At 41.7% G+C, this 15799-nt stretch overlaps 1 protein-coding gene and 1 long non-coding RNA gene across 3 annotated transcripts in view; both read left to right on the top strand.

The window, feature by feature from the left end:
* Window positions 1–261: 261 nt before the first annotated feature.
* gpr85 (G protein-coupled receptor 85) lies at window positions 262–3948 on the top strand. 2 transcript variants are annotated; one of them, XM_007578693.2, is made up of 2 exons: window positions 262–363; window positions 1564–3948. In XM_007578693.2, exon 2 carries the CDS (start codon window positions 1730–1732, stop codon window positions 2861–2863), a length of 1134 nt encoding a protein of 377 aa, XP_007578755.1. In that variant the 5' UTR covers window positions 262–363; window positions 1564–1729; the 3' UTR covers window positions 2864–3948. The 2 variants fall into 2 exon arrangements, with proteins under 2 accessions (XP_007578755.1, XP_007578747.1); XM_007578685.2 differs by lacking the exon at window positions 262–363 and adding an exon at window positions 387–626.
* Window positions 3949–4095: 147 nt separating this feature from the next.
* LOC103156567 (uncharacterized) overlaps window positions 4096–15799 on the top strand; it is a 22088-nt gene continuing 10384 nt past the window's right edge. Inside the window, exon 1 of the long non-coding RNA XR_478159.2 lies at window positions 4096–7119. This is a non-coding gene — a long non-coding RNA (uncharacterized LOC103156567). The remainder of the gene's footprint in view (window positions 7120–15799) is intronic.

The raw sequence follows: 15799 nt of genomic DNA, 5'->3' as shown, positions 1-15799 counted from the left end.
CCCAGCTGTAATCCCGTTCCTCGTTACCAGGAGGCGGCCCTGCGCGCTGTAGTAACGCGTTACCGGTTAGCAGTGGCCCTGTTGAGCAGATGTTACCGTCAGAGAGACAGAGTTGCTGCTGCTGCAACAAGAGACAAGACGCGTCTTGGATCACAAATAGGAGGGATGCAGGGCGCATGCGCAGTGCGTTCCGTTTACTGTAGGATATTCACCGTGGAGGAAGAAAAAAAGAGAGAGAGAGCGAGAGAGAGAGAGAGCGAGAGAGGGGGGGGGCAGGCACCAAATGTAAAAAAAACTGCTAAAAACCCGACGTGTGCAATGTAAATAACCAACCGGAGGGACACGAATTGGGATTATCAACAGGTAGGAGTTTGATTGATCGTGTGATCGGATGTCTGTCTTCTTCTCTGTTTTCTGTTTCTTTTTTTTTCCCCTCTCCCCCTCTGGCCCTGTCTTCTTATGTGGTGGCAGCGATTCTGGTCAATTCATAGCGGAGCCTTGGAAATGATTCTAGTCTAATGGATGCGCGAATCATGCGGGATGCGGAGATTATTGTTCCGTTCTGATGAAAAATAAAAAAATAACACGGGAATCTATTGGACGTTAAGAGGACGCAATTCAAACGCGTAAGTATAGACCCAAACGCCTTTGTGTGTAATCGAATAAGCTGTAAACAATGCGAAAGTATGTCGGGTCGTTATTACTAGGCGGCTTGTTTTTTTGTTGTTTCTCCCGAGCCGTGTCGGTCCATCTCCATCAGCGGACAGCAAAATTCTATGGCAAAATGGATCATATCTGTCCGCTTTAACTCTATGCGAGATGTTGAGGAAAATGGTGGTTTGGCTCGATGGATCCATTAATGAGAGCAGCGCTTATTAGCGACCCCGTAATCCCTTTAACCTTTTGATAATCGGAGGAAAACAGAGGGGGGATGCTTTAACGTTTATGTTCCACGGTGCGTAAATGTGCGGGGCGAGGCGTCGGTTTTCTATAGGGAGAGCCTTTCTCTGTTCTGCGGGGAAAGTGTAGGGTGTGATCAAGAACAGCTTATTTTTTTTGTCTGCATTTGTCTTTATGTTTCACAGTTGCGCCGAAGACGCACAACCCCCCCTTCCCATCAACCATAAAGGGAGGGGGGAGGGGGGGGAGCTGAGGGGAAGGGGGTGGAGGGGCGGACTGGAAATCCAACCTAAACCTTTGCAAATGTGGAACTCGCTGCTTCCCGACGCGTAAAGATGCGTCGTCTCTCGGTGAAGGCTGGACTGCGCTGTTGCCATCTTTTGTTCTGGAAATTCCGAGGCGTCATGACAAGAAATCTATGTCACTTTCATCGGGCTCCGTCGCTGCATGTCTCTGCTTCTCGTTTCATTTAGGTTTTTCTTCCCCCCCCCCCCAGGTTGATTCACCGTTATGCTTAAACGCGAAGAAGTCCTCTTCGATTTGTCATCGTTAGGGGTGGTGGGGTTGAAGGAGGGGAGGGGGATGGCTGCCTTTTTTGTATTAACTATGCAAGTGCAGTTGTTATTTGGCACTCAGCGCTGATGGGTGGATGATGTTTTTCAGGGATCTTTTCCAGGTGTGTGATGAGACAAAGAAACAAAGGATGCCTTAGAGAGGAGGTTGCCTGTACGCCTGGAAACCTCTTCAAAGCACACCACCAAATGGATCAAACGCCTCCCCCTGCCACCTCCAGATCATGATACTCGGCTGAAGCTATTCCACTACATTTATGATCCCTCCTCCATCTATGGCGAACTATAGCCATGCAGGGGACCACACCATCTTGCAGAATGTTTCTCCTCTTGCCACATTCCTCAAATTAACCTCCCTGGGTTTCATCATTGGAGTCGGTGTGGTAGGGAACCTCCTGATCTCCATCCTGCTGGTTAAAGACAAGAGCCTGCACCGGGCACCCTACTATTTCCTGCTGGACCTGTGCGCCTCGGATATCCTGCGCTCCGCTATCTGCTTCCCCTTCGTCTTCACCTCTGTAAAGAATGGATCTGTCTTAACCTACAGCATACTGACCTGCAAAGTGATTGCCTTCCTCGGTGTGCTCTCCTGTTTCCATACAGCATTCATGCTCTTCTGCGTCAGCGTCACCCGCTACCTGGCCATCGCGCATCACCGCTTCTACACCAAGAGGCTGACGTTCTGGACGTGCTTGGCCGTCATTTGCATGGTGTGGACGTTGTCGGTGGCCATGGCGTTCCCTCCGGTGCTAGACGTCGGGACGTACACGTTCATCCCGGAGGAGGACCAGTGCACATTTCAGCACCGCTCCTTCAGGGCCAACGACTCGCTGGGCTTCATGCTCCTGCTGGCGCTCATCCTTCTGGCCACGCAGCTGGTTTACCTCAAGCTCATCTTCTTCGTCCACGACCGCCGAAAGATGAAGCCCGTCCAGTTCGTGCCTGCCGTTAGCCAGAACTGGACCTTCCACGGGCCAGGCGCCAGTGGGCAGGCGGCGGCCAACTGGCTGGCCGGGTTTGGCCGCGGTCCCACCCCGCCTACTTTGCTGGGGATCCGACAGAACAGCAACGCAGCGGGCCGCAGACGTCTTCTGGTGCTCGATGAGTTCAAAACGGAGAAGAGGATTAGTAGGATGTTCTACATAATGACATTTTTCTTCTTGGCTCTGTGGGGGCCCTACCTGGTTGCCTGCTACTGGCGCGTGTTTGCCAGGGGCTCTGTGGTCCCTAGAGGGTACCTGACAGCAGCTGTGTGGATGAGCTTTGCCCAGGCCGGGGTGAATCCTTTCATCTGCATCTTCTCCAACAGGGAGCTACGGCGCTGCTTCAGCACCACACTCCTCTACTGTAGAAAATCCAGGTTACCGAGGGAACCCTACTGCGTTATATGACGGTTTTGCTGGGGGTTTTTACTCATCTATGTCTTGGTTACCCTGGTTTATCTTGATGTGGGCTCATCCCAGTTGTACAGCTCTTGTTCTACGCCCTTCCCCTTCAGCCTCCTGGTTTTCCCTTGCTCCTCCTTCTCATGACCCTTCTCAGAGGGTGGACTGCCGATCACGCGGCTCTGCGTGGGTGATTAAATTACAAAAAGTCCAATTGAACATGGAGACCGAATGGAATGGGAATATAGAGAAGGTATGGATCCCCTCCTATGTTTATGTTCTAGTAAACAGACCTTGTGGAAGGCCATGCCGATGCAGAAAAGCAAAAAGTTAAAAAAAATAAAAAAATTTTTTTTTTCCTTTGACAAAACGATGAAAACAAAACCTCTTGCTTTGGATCTTTCGAAGACGAGTTACTCTGTGATGTGTGAAATACAAAAATAAAAAAAAAATAATAAAAAAAAAGATTAAAAAGTGAACTTGTAATGAAGAAACAATACCTCTCAAGGAATCATTGGAAATGTTTTACAGTTTAAGAGTTGCACTAAAAAGAAGATGTAAAGTTGCATTTCTTTGGTCGATGGTTGCCATCTGCATCGCAAGGACAACTTTTTTTCCTCTCTCTTTGTTTTTGTTCTCCTTCGGCGTAAACGATGAATGCTTTAATTTGCAACAGACAACACAATTGTCTTTACCGTACGTAAAGCAAAACTTGGTGACGTTGGGATACGCACCATCACAAGAGGACGAGATGGTTGTAATGTAAGTGGTTTCCTTTTCAATTTACCGGGCGGGCGGGCGTTACCGGGGGCGAGGGTTTACGATTTGTGGGTTTTGGGGGTTTTTTTTCTTTGAAGTTGCAACTTAAGACTAGAAATTATTTCTTGTAGTTTTACGATCCATATGTCCATAGTGTCTCGCATTGTTACTTTCTTAACTGATTTTACGAGAAAAAATAAAAGATGGAGCAATGTATGGGTTTGGAATTAAAAAAAAAAAGACTGATTTTTAAAGAAAAAAAACAGATCTTGTGCTTAAAAAAAAAAAAGACATTGAAGACGTAGTTTAACGTTTCATCATATCCATGTACCTAAACACTATCATATTGTGACAGTATTGCCGATGCCACTCCGGGTGTTCTTGCCTTAATGGTGATGATATTGTCATGTTTTTTCTTTTTTTTATTTCCATTCAGTCCTAAAAAAAATTTTATTTTTTTTTTAAATTTTTTTTGTAGATGCAAGGGGAGCTGTTTGTTTTTCTTTCTTTCTTTGTCACATCAGCGTGAAATGCATGTCCTTTTTTTTTTTTTAAAAGAAGCTGGTCCACTCCCATGAGCATCACAGGCCATACACTGAGCAGCCCATTTTTTATTCTGCAATGGTTTGCTACACCCCACAAAGTGCAGCGAGCACAGGGAGAGAGAGAGTGTGTGTGTGTGCGTGTGTGTGTGTGTGTGTTGCAGTGGATGTGTATTACAGCAAAGATGTGTGTGAGCTAGACAACCGTCACTTCAAGACCAGAGCCTTAGTATGAAATCTTGCACAATTTGTAAAAAACATAAAAGAAAAAAAAAAACTGAAAAAAGAAAAGAAAAAGACACTTAAGGCACACTGTCTTGTTTCTACTTTCCCTACATTTGCTCTCTACTGATTGTTTTCGATGACTTACTTTCTTTTTTTCTCTTGTGGCCATTTTAATATTTATTATGTATTCATTTTTGTATATTATAGATAGTGTGTCAGTACGTGAGTCTTTCATTTTGAAGTCCCGAATGTGAGTAACGGTTTCAGTTAGGATTGCATTTGCTGAAAGTTAACTGTGTAATCTGTTGCTTTTTTGGAAATAAAAGAAAGTATCAATTTTGAAAAAAACAAACAAAAAAAAACCAACTGTTTTTTTTCTTTTAAAATGCACGTGGCTGAGTGGAGACAATACAACATGGCTATATTAACCCTTTTTTTTTTTTTTTTGTGGAGTTGTGCTCTTTGATTATTTATGCTATGTTTGATGGTTTTCTGTGCCTTGGAAGTTGGGACTCGGAGTAGAGTCCCACTTGAGTTAAATTTGTTCTAGTTTCAACGTGAGGAAAACTGGTGGGATTTACTTATTGTTGTGGTGCTAGCTAGCGACATAGTAGATAGCTCCTTTAGCAACTTTGGTTTGGAAAGTTTAGCTGTGCTATTGTTACAATTTTTTAAAATCAATCCTTTTTTTTTCATGTCACTCTCTCAAAAATTATCATGAAAAAAATTGACACCCACGTCACCCATTCCAAAAGGTGAAACTTGTGCAGATATTAGATTTCTAGTCTTGAAATCTTTCTCCAGTCCTCAAAAGGCCGGTGGTCTGAAACTTGTAGATGCGTTCCTGGTCCAACATGCATGAATCAAATGATTAAACGAACTCCTCGGCATGCAGTCAAAATTATTTGATTAATTTGTTTCGAAGCAAAAATACGTCTAAAAAGACAATCACCGATCCTTGAGGGTTTGACACCGAGGTCCCCTGCTAGATCAGTGGCGTCCACAGTCAAATCTCAAATTGTCCTCCATGTTTTAATTCCTTCCTTGGTTCAACACACCTGAATCAAATGATTATTTGTTAGCAGGCCTCTGCAGAATTTTGACAATTTGTGCTTTTTTTCCACCATAAATCAAAGCCATTTGCATAAATAACAGTAGATGTCTATGCAAATTACCATGTAATGCAACTAATGCACTAAAAAAAAACAAATACTCCAACTGATTAGCTGAGTTACGTTGGCTCTGACTAGCTTGTATCACATGTATGGCGTAAACTCATTTGTCTTTGTCCAAACTGAGTTTATTAACTTAGCCATCTACTGCAGGTAAGATAATTATTACTTGCATCCTCTCCAAAAGACCCCGCTTCGGGAAAAGCTCCTCTCTGCTTTACATGGAAATGTTTAAAACATCAAACATGGAGGGTAAAAAGCCTCGCTTTAAAGTGGGTTTCTAAGTGACTATTGCTGGTTGGCACTTCTACAAGGTTTCCATATGTATAATTTATGTGAGTGCTTTTTAAATATGAGCATAGCTTTCGCTCCAGTTTGTGTGGCACAACAGTACACATGCTGCGTCTTGCCGCTAAACGCGAAGTGGCTCGGACATTTAATGGAAATAATCTGCTTGGATTGATCTCCCGGGTTTGCTCGCCCTCGCAGGTTGTCATTCTGTGTTAAAGAGGAACTCCAGTGAATTTCACATGACATACATGCAGCCACCATATGGAACAATGGTGCCCAATCACCCTTTAGCCGGGGGGCCCCGGAGCGGCGAATGATGTAGCAGTTTGTTTCAGTCTTTCTTCTTTTTTTTAAGGTCACATTGACTTGCAGCGGCACTGAAGATGAGCTGTAAAAGTATGGAAATGAGAACTGAAGAAATTAGTCAATTTAACATTTTCTTTAGAATGCATGTGCATTGGGGGTGAAAAACTTAGAATGTGTTTTTTTTTATTTTTTATTTTATTAGGGAATAAATGTAACTAAATGATCAAATAGAATTCCTCTGCAGAGATTAATGGTTCAGTTAATTGATAATTAACTTTTTACCCTTTGGAAAATAATTAACAGCTCTTCCAGCCATGTTTAGTTATTGAGTGGCATTTCTAAACAAACAAAAAGTAATAATAATCTTTATGCCAATGACAGAGCTGTTTAAAAAAAAAAAAGAAAAAGAAAAAGGTATGCTAACAATGGTGGTGAAATGGCTCTCCAGGGATTTCCACAATGTTCTTAAGGTTCTACTGAGGAGACAGTTGTGTTCAGAAATTTATGCAATGTCATTCATTTGTAGCTTGTGCATGTGAACCTCCATATTTTCTGACATGGGCTGCGTTCATACAAGAGGTCTTGATGCTTAATTTAGATTTAAGGTCCCTTAAATCTGTCTTTTTTTGTTGTTGCTATGCGTACCTGTGAATGATACACCTGTGAAAACGGTCCACGTCTCCAAAGCGACCCGCATGCGCAGAAGAGGAACGTCGACGTCACGCGGCAGCGCATCGCTTACCGCCCTGACGACGGATGGAGCCGCTTAAAGGGTCGATTTTAAAGTTTGTTCAGCAACGGGAGTCGACGGTCGCGTCACAAGATCACAACAACACGAGGGGAGATAACGTGTTAGTCATTGTCTCCCCTCAACGATGGAGACTTCTTTCATCTCACGTTAATGACATAACAGCCGGATAAAATGCAACTCGACAGTTCAGACTGCAGACGCTTTGAAAACTTTCGGGTAAGATAACATTTTTTGGAGGGTCGAAAAGATTGGAATTGGGTCGTTCAGACCAAACCTGTTGCATGTCAAAACATCTAGCTTTGTCAAATCTTCAACCAGTTAAATTCACTACCTGTGGTCAGTGACACCAGTGCTTCAGCATGTACCAGTTCATGAAAGGCTCTAGTCTCCTTGGTTGTTTCTGCTTCTGATGTTTTGGAAGACTTGGTTCCGCTGGAATATTCTTGACTGCATAGCTTCTCTACTTGTGATGTTTTTTTTTTGTTTGTTTGTTTGTTTGTTTGTTGTGCAAAGTCATTGTATTTCGTTCACGATGACAAAAACCAACACAATAAGACGGGCTCTAAAGCTTGAACAATATAAGGTCATGCTGCCATATTCTGATTTTTTTTTTTTATCCACATAAACTCAATTCACAGCAAACATATCCTGTTATTCACCCCAAGAGTATATGTTTAATATTAGCGTTTTGGTGCCCAAAAATGTCCAAAAAGTCATAATTTATTCAATAAAACCGGTCTTTGGAAATTATGCCGTTTTAATCTCAGTCGGTATTCATTTTAATTCCAAGCCTCCAAAGAAGCCAGATCAAACTATTAGGTATCAGTCTAAAAAAAATTTAATTTGGTGCTTTTTTTCCACCAAATATTACCTTTTGGGAATATTTCTTTAGATTCAAGAGGGAGATAAAGGCTGATCTTTGACCATTTGCTCCACTTATTCAAAGTGAGGAGGAAATTTCACTACTTAAGGCCGTGGCACGAGTTTAACATCTCACTGATGCATATTTCATTCTCATTGAGCACATGCAAATTAGCAAGCGGTGTCACTTTTGAGCACTGGCCCATTTTCTGGCATGTTGATTCGAGTGCCCCAGTAATTCCCCCTCTCTCTCTCTCTGTGTCACTCTCTCTTTCCCTCTTTCTCTTTACATCTGAGGAAAATATGACAGGCAGAGGTGACGGCATGGCTTCTGAACCGCTTTTCCCCTCCGAGGTACCTTCTCTTCCGAGAAACAGGGAGGTACATTTCATTCACAATCGAAGCAATTACCGGCCGGCCGACTGCTTGATTTCGGGCACACGTGTTTAGATTACGGCAGACGGAAAACACGATAATCACGCTGGATGTAATTTTCATTTAAGGCTCAGAAAACTATTCAATTAGGGGTTTTTTTGTTTTTTATTGGCTGCCTATGAATAATCAAGCCACGTCTTCGGTTCTCTTCCAAGATTGGCGCATGCAGTGGGAGAGATTCTTTTATTTCTAAGAATGGGTTAAGAACAATAGAACACGCCTTTGTGTTATGTTTATTATCAATACCATCTGGCGACTTGCAAACATATTTTCATTTGGAAATACAAGAAGAAAAAAAAAAAAGGCCTCATTGAGTTTGTTTAATCGCACGAAACCCTAATTAATGAGCAGTAAGTGTCCATGACAACAAGCTTTCAAAAATGGGAATGAAATGAAGTGAATAACTTAATCTTTTGAAAAGCTATTTAGGGGGGAAAATAATAAAGAACTGCTTTCTGTGTTTTTTTTTTTTTTTTTATCACTTCACTATGTGTTTAACCATTGCGGTTTGAAAATGCGGACTGGCCGATGTTCTTTGCACAGGAATTGAGATGTTTATCAGCAATGACTCGTGCGGACTTTGGCGTGAGATGTCTCCAAACGCTGCTTCTGTTTGACCTCCGTGATTAAGTGTTGTTGGGTTCGTAGCAGTGATTTTAGGAGCAAAACAGAGCCAATTGCTTTTTCTCTTCTTGGAGATGGAAAGTCTTTGAGGTGTGGCGCTGCAGTGGGTTTCTTGCCTAACTGGATTAGGGCTTTGAGGTTGATGTGTAACATCTGACTGACTACAGCCAAAAAAAAGAGCTGGTAATGCAAAAAAAAAAAAAACAACAAAAATCCCCCCTAAAAAATAAATTAAATTTCAACTAATTGTCGGTCAGTGTGAAGCTCCTTATCCCACGTTTTACAGTGAGGCATGGTGTGTTCAGTGCAATGTGCAGTATTAGATTTCTGCCAAATACAGTGTTTTGTAATTGTGCTAAAAAGTTCCACTTTGGTCTAATTATTTGCACAGATTGCCTTCTTCCACATGTTTACTGTGTCCCCAAAATGCTTTAAATAAATCCCCTAGCTTTAAATATTAACTGATTAAACTGTAGAAGCATCAAATGTTTTTTTCTTCCTGCATATTTAAACTTGTTTTTTTTTTTTCTTTTTCTTCCCTAGTAGAATTATATTCAGTAGTTGGATCATTTCTCTGGAAATGTGCTGGTGCTTTCTTTTTTTTTTTTTTTAGATTCCCTTTATTCTTAAGTGTGTCACTGGCATCTCATCAATATAAATGAATGTAAGCTGATGAATGCCAATTCTCGCATGTTTGTCATTCATAAGAACAATGATATCCCAAAGTGGAATCTGTGGGGAAAGAACAGAACATGACACAGAATATTTACTACTGATGGTACCGGTTAACAACATTTGAGAATGTATGGTGGAAAAACAGCGCTCGGTTTGTTAATTGTCATTTATTTCTGAATTAACATAGCTATGCGAGGTTATCATTTTTGTAATTTTCAAACAAAAAAATGACCTCTTTTGTTGTTGCTCTGTAGACCAAAAATGTACATGTTTTTGAGACTGCATTGCATTTCCAGGGAGACATTTTGAGCGGTTATAATGTTCGGTGGTGAAACAATATGATCTGACTTGATAGGAGAAACTGTTCAGGGTTTACTATCGTTCATTTTTAGCTTACGCTGGGAATGTTGGGAAAATTCTCCTGTTCACCTCTCTTTTTCAGTTTTTACATAACTTTGGTTGTTTATGCCCCTTTGATCACAAAGTTTCTTCTGGCTACCACAAAAGGCTACCCATGTTCCACCAGTGGCACAGGAACCACAGTTTGATGACAGTGGAGGCAGTAAAATGGAAACAGGTTGGTCCCAGAGAGAAGCTTTCCTCCAGTGACCAGGAGCAGGTGGTTGCTGCCCTCAAAATGTCAAAAGAGATTCTATATGAACCATGTCTGTGGGCAGCTATGGAGGAAATCCAAGATGTGTGAATGGAAGCAGAAAACCCCATTAATACAAAAAAGAAACGAAAAACACTAAAACCTGCATCCTCAAGTTCCCCTGGTAACCACAGTTGTTAAAAGCTAAACTGTAGCTAGTTTTTTATGAAGCTAGCAGCTTAAGCTAACAGCCTTACGCCGGTCCAAACATCTGAGTCAGCGGCTCAAATGTTTGGAAGCTTTATATTAGCTTACATTTGAACATTTTAAGCTAATATACCTCTGTAATCTGTTAGCTAGAAGAAAAAAAAGCCCAGACCAAGCTGCTTATTAGAATACAAGCATGCTAGCATAACACAACCACACTGCTAATGGCTGGTTTAAGCAGGGGAAAAATAAAAAAAAAATAAAAAATGACAGCAGCATATTTTACTAAAGTGCAGCTTAGCTTGTGATCTTACACAGGTTCAGCTTCTTTGCTTCTAAATCTCTTTCCCCCCCACCCAGTTTTGGTGGGAGTTCAAGAGTAAACACGTCTCCTCCGTTGCTAATACTTCAGAAGAGTGATGAAGACTTAGGTTGAACATGATTGGTGGGTTAGCGCTTAAGCACCGGAGCTCGCCGAAGTCAGAATATGCAAAGAGAGACTACTGGTCGCCGGTAATCCCCCTGACGAGGATTACCCATGTCTTTCATGCTAGATTAAAGGGTCCCATGATACCCTGCTGTGCTGTCTGAGTCCTGATGTGGAATCAATGCTCTGGATGATAAATTATCGGCATCGTCGTTGTTGTCTTGTCCTTTAGGTGCTGGGTTTGAAGTTTCCTCCCCAGATTTGTTTTTAACGGTTAAAAAAAAAAACCCTAACTATTGTACAAATATTCAAATCTAACCACAAATTCACTTTTGGATTTAGGTTTGGCATTTAACTGGAACCTTATCACACCTTATGTGCTCAAAGCAGAACCACTAAACAGCAGCTTTCTGCCAAGAAAAAAAATCTTAGTTTCAATTTTTTTTTTGTTCCTCATTAGAGCTAAACAAGTTGGCGTTTTGAAATAATGGACTGAACACTAACCCCCTTTTTCAGACTAAATCTCGGACATTGTTTGAAACTCAGCTGTCTCTTGGTTTTCTTGATGCTTTTTGTTTGCTGATGCTTTCTGATGCCTTCGGAGAACTGTTGTATTTTTATTGATATTAAATCACACACAGGTGTCGCCTCCTGTTACTAGGCGACTTCTAAAGGTTATTGTTTACTTTTTTTTTTTTTTTTAGGTATATCAGATTAGAAGGAGCATTTGCTTCCCCATGAATGTGTTTTGATAAGTCTGATATTATGATATAATTGCGGCCAGGCTGAATGGTATTTTACATGCCCGGTTATACAAAGAATGTTTGCTGTATTTCTTTTTTTTTTTTTTTTTCTGTCAAATTATACTAAGGTTGTAAAATGAATCGGGGACGGGGAGGGGAAACTGCATGAAGGGAGATGGCGAACCTTCATGGCGCACAGATGCGTCCAGGCTGCATATTCTCACAGAAGCGCATCTCCAGAGGGCAATCAAAAGCCAACATGGTGTCTATTTAAAACGTCCAACCAACTGCTTACATCTGCTCACTCTGAGGTACATTTGCCCAAGGAGGAATGAAGGAAGAAGACAAAAAAAAAACACATTAAGGAGACTAAACTTGACACAAATCTCATAAAAAATTTGGATTATTTTTAATATTTTCTTTAATAATTCATTTATTTCTGCTTCACCGTGACCGAGGAGTGTTTAGGGATGTTTATCCAGGCGATTTGTTCCCTCTAATTCCACATCTTTTTTTTTTGTTTTTTGTGACGAATCCAAGGGCTTTTGGAAAAGAAAAAAGAAAAGCGGGAAGATGGGAAGGGGGAGGGGCTCTGTACAAGCGCCTGAGAAGGAAGGGTGGGGGGGGGGAGGATTGTTGTGGGAGTTAATCCACTCATTTTCTTGTGTTCCTGCCTCTTCAGCACATTCCCTCTCTCCTCTTCTCCCTCCATCCTTCCTTCTCTCCTCCTTTCCTTTATATTTTTGGAAACATCTCATTCTCTTGAATCAGGCCCGGCGCGCTCACGAAGGCTCCGTCTAGCAAGCTCTCGCCTCCTCATCGTCCTCCTCCTCCTCTCCGTCGTCTCTCTCTCTCTCTCTCTGCTGTTTATGATATTAAAACATCAAGAGAGCCAAAGCAAGAGAGGGGTGGGAAGAAAAAAAAAAAACAACCTAATCTCTTTTATGCAGATTGACGGAAGCGAGAATAGGTGATTGATAAGCCATTAATTTGCAGTACTTACATACCTGACAGGTAACTGATGGATGTATCCGCATCTGTTGGCTTAATGGGTTGGTCAGAGGGGTCCCACGGAAAGTGACGGGCTGAAATTTTTCCAGATTAAAACTCAGCATTTCGGAAGCAGAATCGATGCGATATTAACGCTGCGGACACATTTTTGGCATTCATCTTAATTTGTCAAACGGCGTTGGCAGCGGCGCTGACTGATGACGCCCAACTTGACTGATAGTTGTGTCACTTGCTCTAGTTTTTGCACAGCCGACGTTTATCGGCTCGCTTTTTATTATTTTTCTCAAGTAGTAATTAGCATGCATGCAATGCTGTGCCATTTTTCTTCTTTTTTTTTTTTTCTCTTGCAAACAAGGCCGGGCACTTCCAGGAAAATCTGCTAAATGAGGTTCGCCTGGAAACTATAGTGTCAACTTGCGGCGTCCTGCTGGTACAACTTCAGATCTGCATGTGGGATTAAATGGCTTCCTATACGGAGCGATACATTTGCTTGTTCTTTAAATCGTTTGTATCGGTTTGAGTGCCGACCTTCAGCGAGCGCTGGAGTCGTTTACAGGGAAGTCAGTTGATCTAAGTTTGAGCCCAAGGTTTGGGGGGAAAAAAGGTGGGAGCAGAGCCCCTGCTCCTCTGCATGGAAAGGCGTCAGTTAAGGTGGTCGGAGAGTCTGGATGCATTTCCCTGGAGTTTTTTTTTTTTGTTTTTTTTTTTTGCAACGTGACAGTAGTAGGAGAAGAAAGGCATGGGAACCCGATATCTTGACATTTAGACAATATTAAATAATAAACTAAATATCTTTCGGTTGTTTTTGTTTGGCCCAGATTTAATTAAAGCTCAGTTTGCAGCACATCTAATACATCTAAATTTTTAGTGAGATTGGTGTATTGTGTGTCCTTTGTTGGAATTCTAGTGACTTTTTGTGATATGGGATAAACATTTCTGTATTGTGCAGTTACATTCCCTACGTGGTAGTTATTCAAACTGACGCTGAACATAATAGAGTGCAAATACGCAGCATGAAAAGTGTTGTGCAGATGAAGCTGAGTGAATCAGAAGCCCGTTGTTATGTGCCTTTCAGTTTCTATGGAAGCCTATTACCATTTTCCAATGTCAAAAAACCCCCCGACTTTCTTTGCTTTTTCAGCATGAGCACAAACTTCTGAACAATGTGTTCACCTGAAAAATATTTCCCTTCCACTTTAGAACATGGTCACCGCAGCGAAGGGGAAAAAAGAAAAAAACAACAATTTTCTGCCTTGTGTTGAAAGGATTCAATTTTCCTCTTGAGGAATTATATTTGCTACATAGATGTAATAACTTTCCAACAGACTGATTGCACTGTTGTTGTTTGTGCGATTTATACACCTATAGCAAAGCTGCACTCGCACACTATACAAGTCAGTGCTGTGTGATTTACCTCTGGTGTCATCAGCGGCGCTTTATTTGCAGCACAATGATTATCATTGGGTTTAGCCATGCTTTGTGCTTTGTTGTTTCTTTTCTAAAGCAATTTGTATCTATGTATTGATGTTTGGCACAGAGTAAAATGGCTGCGAAGCTGAAATGTTACCGACGGAGTCGTCGTCGTCGTCATTCTTCAGGAGAGGGACAAACGGCAACGCAGTAGAAGTTCTGTAATCACACAAAATACTTTTATACGTAGACTTTTTTTTTTTCAGCACATTACGAAATATGCGACAACAGCTGAGTGCTTATAAAATTAAGCTCGCTGCTCATACGTAAGATCCTTGGGAACTTTGTTACTTCACTATGTGTTGTCAGATCAGGTTTATGTTCAAATAATCCAACAATATCTTTTTAGCTATTGTAATTGATTACGATATTATTTTGTTCCTATTAGGAAGTCATTAAAAACAAGAAAATTATTTATTTTTTTATTTATTTATTTTTATCCTGCATGTGCTTGCAATTTCATAAAACAATTATATTTCCTGTTGGTGTTTGACATTGTCCCATGGGCATCTTGCTGACTGTTTTGGCTCATTTGAACTTATTTAAGGTGAACGATTCGAGCGTTTCGCAGCTCGGGGGACTGATGAGGAGAAAGGGTTTCCCAGTCAAAGTCTGAGCCGCTGCATTGCAGCAAGTTTCTGTTCGAAAGCTGTTCACTTTCCTCACTTTCTCCAAGAGCAGGAAAGAAGTCGGAGAGATTGATGTCTGTAAATGACCGACTATCAGCTTCTTATGCTCGAGTGTTGCATTAAAAATTCAATTCCACAAAATTCTTGGCAGGAATCTGTCTGGCAGCAGGAGCTTTTTATTAATGATTCAAGCCGATCCCCTAATATTCTAATTGTCTTGAGAACCTTTGCCAGTATATTTCAGAGTCGATCATCTCTGCAGTTTTGGTGAAAACAGCAAGACCACATTGAACATTTACGTGATTTTTTATTTTTAGTATTATTATTATTATTTCTTCACAGATTCTGTTTTAGCATGTCGCTTCATGGCGGTTTGACTGAGCCGTCTCTTGTGGGTGGGAAGCGTCGCCGCAGCTCCTCGAGGGGTCAAGTGTTTTCCACGGCTAAATTAGATCAGATATTCTGATCGCTCACTGAAATTTATTTCAATTAACGCCAGAGCCTCTTCGGCGCTGGCAGCCGACAGATGGTCTAAATTCCATTCAAGGGGAGGCTGGCAGCACCAAAGGGACAGCCGAGAACAGACGACAGGTAACGAGGAACTGCTTCGAACTGACGAGTCGGTTTCTGTCACAAAATGTTTACGCTGTTTTCTCAGGAGGATCTTGGTGCAGATTATTCTGAATGTCACATGACCGTTTTTGGGGGGTTGTTATGTTTGCATGGACCATAGTACTGATTGGCCAAGTAGCTCAAAGAGTTTGGGGCAGGAAAACGTTCTCGGAGATTATTGCGACACTACAACATCTTTTCATGCACCACATCGCTGTACATGTAGAAACACCTTTGGTTTGTTTTGTCAGAAAATCCACCAAGTGTTGGATGTTTGGAAAGGGGGAAAAACAAGATAGCGAGCGACGGCGTGAAAACAATCTAATCAGTGAGCGTGAGATAAATCAGGAAACGTAACATAAAATACTTGGGGGAATGTAGTGTTAATACAATCAGTTCCATCAGCAGCTTGCACAGCGGCTGAGGGCTGCGGTGTGTCACTGATATGATTACCTACTCATCCAGGCCTCTGATCTCATTGTTCTCTGACACGGAAGATAATACATGCATAATAATGCGGGACTGTGCTGGAAATAAAGATTTGATTTTTGCGGTGGGGAAACGTGGTAGCTTGTTTTGCCGCTTTCCTCGTTTGTCACGTATAAACGAG

The sequence above is a fragment of the Poecilia formosa genome, unplaced genomic scaffold, assembly GCF_000485575.1.
Source record: "Poecilia formosa unplaced genomic scaffold, Poecilia_formosa-5.1.2 Scaffold9, whole genome shotgun sequence".
NCBI lineage: Eukaryota > Metazoa > Chordata > Actinopteri > Cyprinodontiformes > Poeciliidae > Poecilia > Poecilia formosa.
The sequence above is the reverse complement of the archived record's forward strand: the minus strand, read 5'-3'. Positions and strand labels throughout refer to the sequence as shown.

Coding starts and splice junctions, on each gene's coding strand:
- gpr85 (XM_007578693.2), top strand. CDS start 1,730: ATGATCCCTCCTCCATCTATGGCGAACTATAGCCATGCAGGGGACCAC.